The sequence below is a fragment of the Eurypyga helias genome, unplaced genomic scaffold (genome assembly GCF_000690775.1).
Source record: "Eurypyga helias isolate BGI_N326 unplaced genomic scaffold, ASM69077v1 scaffold12378, whole genome shotgun sequence".
Classification (NCBI taxonomy): Eukaryota; Metazoa; Chordata; class Aves; order Eurypygiformes; family Eurypygidae; genus Eurypyga; species Eurypyga helias.
This window is the reverse complement of record NW_010266355.1, coordinates 64,972-70,449: the sequence shown is the minus strand read 5'-3', so window position 1 is coordinate 70,449 and position 5,478 is coordinate 64,972. Positions and strand designations below refer to the sequence as shown.

Below are 5,478 nucleotides of genomic sequence, written 5' to 3'. Positions count from 1 at the left end.
TTGGCAGGGCTCGGCTCGCAGACACGCAAACTGTCGGCAGGTTTCGAGTCCCCGGGCTCCCAGCCTGTTCCTACATTGCAAAGGCTGATTCTGACCCCAGACAACAAAAGAGCTGGGTTTTTTCAACTCAGACTCTTTCCAGAACAGCTCCAGCTGCAATGTCGCATCCCCAATTTTGTTGCTGCTTCTGGACCGTCCCCTGACTCAGAAATCGCCACCAGCTCGACAGCACCCACTCATACCATGAAACTTGTCCTTCTGGAGAACTGTTTCCCAACCTGGACCCGTCTCTTTTCATTTCTTGCCTGCTTTTCACTCACTTTGGGGTCTGGGGGGAGAGGGGGCAGGCCCCTGAACTACAGACACCAAGGGGCAGGGGATCATTAGGAAGAAGGGGGGAAAAATCAGCAGTATCCTCGGCTGACTGATGCTGGCTGTCTCAGCATTTCTGTTTTCTGTAACTGAGGAGTTCTTCCTGAAATTATCATGGAGACTAAAGGATGGAGCCACCTTTATCCCTGTGATAGAGGCTGATTGGCGACCCGAGCCCTATCGCTGTGGGATGTGCAGAGCTATCGCCATCCCCGCGTACATAAATGCTGTGGATCTATTTATTCCTTGGCTGGATACTGCTGACACAAGCGTTCGGCCCCCGCTGACAATCGTATGCCATCAGGAATGCTTTTGACAAAAAAAAGCACTGTTCAGGGTTTTTGTGGGTTTTGTTTTTAATGTTTTGCAAAGAGCTGTTCTGAAAGTTTCTTCAGCTTGAGTGTAGGTACATCAGAGGTTTTCCACCTGCGCTGTGGCTGCAGGACACCACCCTCTGACTTTGCTCCCCATGAACTAACAGTTCAATAACCTACCAGAGTTCCCTCCAGCAGCAGAGGACACGTCACAACTACAAACACAGCTTAACACAAAGAGATCTTCTAAACTGAAAAAAAAACCCCACCACATCCCCAGCCTGTGCAAACACTGGGAATGGGATCACACGAGGCCGGAGCTAGTGAGACTCTACATACCCAAGTGTCTGCTGTACTAAAAGACAAAGATTGTGCTGATCTTCTGTTGGTGGAACACAGTCAGCTTTGCTATCGGCCTGTAAACCATGACTGTTAGGTAACAAGCTTTCTGCCACAAAATTTTAATGCATTTTTTAAGAAAAAAAAGTGGCTGCAGCTGCCTTTCAAACCAATTCCTGTTCAATTCCACAGCTGCTCGCCACTATTTCCCCTTGACGTTGGCCTTACGTTAAAGCAACTCAAAACATCCTCTGACAGCCACGTACTTAATCTTCTCTTTCTGAACACTGCAATGACAGTCACTCGTTTACTCTAAATTGCCGTGACGATAATTTTGTCGTTGTATGTTGCTTTTTTGGGAAGGATGGCAATTAGCCCTCTACCTTGGCAATAGGCAGTGCCACAATCCTACTGCAAGATCCCCTGGTGCCTCGGTACTCAGAATCCTCCCTCCCTGTCAGAATCGCCCCAAAACCGCGTGGTGGCACAAAACCCACCTCTCGGGATGCTTTGGCGTTTTGTGCTTTGCAGGACCCCCCCCTTCTCTCTCCCTTAGCGCTGGTTTTGGTACAGATCCCATCCCATCGGGACTGCTAATACAATTTTTTTCCATTTTAAAGCTCTCCATTTTAAAGCTTCCTTCCCCTTTCCTCCCCAAGCACTCAGCTAAGTGAATCCAGTTCTCAGCTCCACTCTGCTATAATCTCATTCTCTCCATTGTGAGAAGTGCATTTTCAAGGGCCACACAGCTCAGGTAGTACTAAAGATAAATAGCAAATGTGGCATCATTAAAGGGAAAAGCAGCAAAAGGGAGCCAAGGCACCATTAGGCAGCTACTTCCACCAGCTTCCCCAGGAGCTCGGTGCTGCTCGGAGTGTTCAGCATCCGACATCGTTTCTTTAGCAAATGGTACTCTTTCTCGTTGTCCTCTCTTATCTGTGAATTTTCTTGTCGCAGTTTGGGTGCTATTACCTGCTGGCAGCACGGCTTAGACTTCATCCTAAGGAAAGCGCCACTTTTGTGCTCAGTTTTGATGGAATAAGCATGCACCTACAGTCCTAAAGCGGCGGGTGTTAGGAAAGTTTGCCGATTCAACCCGTATTTAAAGCCATTGTCTCTTTTATAAGAGCCTTTCATTCAGAACACGCTAACAGAGGGCTAACTTCTACGCTTTCTTTGTAAGCGCCGTCTTGTTTTCTGTCACGCGCGCACCAAAAAGGATGCTCCCTGCACTCTCCTCCCCATTTCAGGCAAACCCACCTGGTAAATCCTAATTCAACCCATCAGGTCTCCCACATTCCTGCCAGGAATACCTATCTCTGTTTGCACTGCGGGCTGGTTAGATTTAGCCCCCCCGCTGTGCTGAAGGTTATTTTCTCCTCTGCTCTGTCTTGCTGAATACAAAGTGCATGTCAATGAGAGCCAGAAAATGGCAGCTTGTTGCTATTTATAGGACACAGATTTGTCTGTCTGACTGTGTATGGGAGCTGCGAACAAGTCGGAGTACGTGAGGGAGGACACGGCCGTTGGGAGCCAGAGTGCTGTTTGGGCAACAAGACACCTCCTTGCTTGGTATCAACCAGATCAATATTCAGTAGCCTTGTGGGGGTGCGGGGAGCAGGGGTATAACAGAGCTTACCCCAGGAGAAAAAGACCTCCCAGTGCTACCAGATCACCCCTCAACTATCTAGAACCCCGTTATCATTCCCCAAAGCTGTTCCCACCGCTGCATCCCCTCTCGTGCATCGGCCAAGTCTTGGAGGGCTTCCACAAGTTCCCCTCCAGCCCTGGAGCCACAGCCGTGGGCACCCAAAGGCAACAGGACTGCCGGGGCAGCAGAGCCACTGCCCATCGCCCCTGCAGCCGGGGCACAGCTGCCCCACGGGGTCCGGGTTTCTCCCAGCTTGGGGCTGCTAATGAGCCCATCAGAGCTCAACAACCCTCCGGATCCAGCGGGCACCGGGGACTGCATCCGCTCAGGCACATTTCCTTCAGACCTTCCCGCTTCCAGGGCAGTTTTCAGACACAGCAAAGGAAAGATCAAATCTGTTACCCAGCTTCTTTTGCCATTATTTGCAACGCCCCTTTCTCACCGGTCTGTGCTAGGTTTTACTTTATGTTGTGACCCTCTTTGCTGTTTGCAGCTCCTGCTAAAACGTTGAGTTGACCTACCACCCCAAAAGAATAAAAAAAAAAAAAAAAAAATAAGAAAAGCCACAAATTCCTGTGCTACTGTCTCAGATAACACACACACAGACACAAAAATGCAGCGCTAAAGACCATTTCTAAACCCATGGACCGTGTCTTACTATTCATCTATTTCCCTCTGTGGTTTTGGTCTGTCTCTTACAACCTTTTTTTTTTTTTCCATTTTAATTTTCCTCCCAGCTTATACCAAGAATCACGTGGACATCGCAACGCAGGGCTGGTTCATCGGCCTGATGTGTGCCATAGCTCTCCTGGTCCTCATTCTGTTGATCGTCTGCTTCATTAAGAGGAGCAGAGGCGGGAAGTATCCAGGTGAGCGCGTTGCACGGCAATCCTTTGTGCTCACTGCTTAAACATCTCCAGGCTTCTGGGGACTAATCACATTGTATTGCTCTCAGATAGATGCTTGTGATTACAAGGGCTTTTCTCTCTCTTTAGAGGGAATACTGTTCTTTGTGGGAAGCATTTCAGTTAATTAAAGCTTGGGTGAGGGCTCTGTGCTGTGCCAGCTATAGGCTTTGGAGCTGGACACTCCCGCTATGCATGACCCAACCCTCTACTCTGCAAATTTGCTTGCCCTCATCTAGAGAAAGATCTTTTCAGGCAAAAATCTCATTAATTTTTTGCAAAGCCAAGATAAGGCTTCAGTAAATTCATCCTCTCACACTATCTGGAGCGCCTGTGCCCTGGTTCCAGCGGAGTAGCACCTTTTGCAAACCCTTTGCAAGCCCTCCCTGTGCAGGTTTTTTTTTTTACGGAGTCAATGAAAAGCTGCACCACTTCACCCTGCAGGGATTTCACAGAGACAGCCTCGACACCAGCTGCTGTTACTCTCTCGTAAAGCTTTTATCTTCTGCGCTGCTTTTTAATGTGAACGTTGGGGATGTGCTTGTTTACAGTGCGAGACAATAAAGACGAGCATCTGAATCCCGAAGACAAGAATGTAGAAGATGGGTCATTCGACTACAGGTACGCTTCCATTGGCATGTGTACCCACGTGACCACGTCTCCCCATCAGCCCCACTCCCAGCCATCCCAGACCTCTCCATGCTACCCCTCCACATAATCCCAGCACCACGGTGCCACACAGCCTCGTAAAGATTTCTCCCACTTTTCTCCTCCTGCCTCCTTCCCTCTCCAAGTCCTCTACCAAAGGAAACATTTCCTGTCTAAAACTCTGGAAGAGTAACCGGGCTGTGAGGATGCTGCTGAGGTCTCCTCCTTTCCCTGTCTCAGCCTGGGAGGACCAAGCCAGGCAGGGAGCTGGGATTGGCATCAGCTACCCAGGACACAGCTCTCTCCAGCTGCAAGTCAACATCGATGAGTCCTAACACATACAAAACAACAAAACATCCCCCAGAATTAAACTCTGAAGGAGCCTGAGGATATTTGAGGTGTATCACCCAGTAGCTCAGCCTCTCCTACCCTTAAGGGAGTATCCAGGGAAAAAGTGCCCAACGTTGTTTGGATCAGCCCTGAAAGCTCGCAGGAGGACCGATTTGGGGGTCTGACTGCATTCCATCAAGGCTTTTCCGTAAGGTACCCTGGCAAACCCTACAGAAACACCCTTTGAGGGCTGGCAACAGCACCCATTTTCCCCCAAGGAAAACCCCCAGGGTATTCCAGGAAGGGGCAAGGCCTCTCCCCAGCCTGTTCACGTGCAGTGCAGCATCCACAGCTCTGCTGCTGCCAGCGGTTGCTCCCAAGGAGCAAGCAACGATGTCAGGTCTCATCGGATTGCCCACGCCTGACAGATGACGGGGGTGTAGTACAGCACACCCAGCTTGCCCGTTGAGCACTTACAGCGGGCTTTGCTTTTCTTTAAAGCATTAGAATGCACACCTTTCCATCTGAGCTGGATCCAAAGCCCAATTAGGCTAGCAGGAATTTTCCACCCGGCTTCAAAAGGGGGGTTAATTAAACCCCATGTCATTACCCATACTCCTAGCATTCCAGATTGAGGTAGCATAGACAGGAAGACTTTATTTACGATTCAGTAAGGGACGTGACAAGTCACACGTGTTCTGCCAAAGACTTTAGAGGAAGCAAAATGAATATATCTGCCTGCACGTCATACATAAATGGAGGAAGAACAACTGCAGCCCTCAATATGATCACATTTATATTGTTAGTGGCACGGTAACTCTACTTCAGTAGCAACTCTCTCTCCAAAGGATATCATAAGCCCAAAGATTCCCAGTCTTCTGATAGCACGATACAGAATGCAAATACACCCCAGCAGGAA

General features: G+C 49.2%; 1 protein-coding gene across 7 annotated transcripts in view; it reads left to right on the top strand.

Moving 5' to 3' along the window:
* NFASC (neurofascin) overlaps positions 1-5,478 on the top strand; it is a 51,397-nt gene that overhangs the window by 41,103 nt on the left and 4,816 nt on the right. For all 7 annotated transcript variants that reach the window (XM_010157049.1, XM_010157055.1, XM_010157052.1 and 4 more), the window contains 2 exons: positions 3,414-3,545; positions 4,133-4,202. In XM_010157049.1, coding sequence (XP_010155351.1) covers positions 3,414-3,545; positions 4,133-4,202 — 202 coding nt within the window. The remainder of the gene's footprint in view (positions 1-3,413; positions 3,546-4,132; positions 4,203-5,478) is intronic.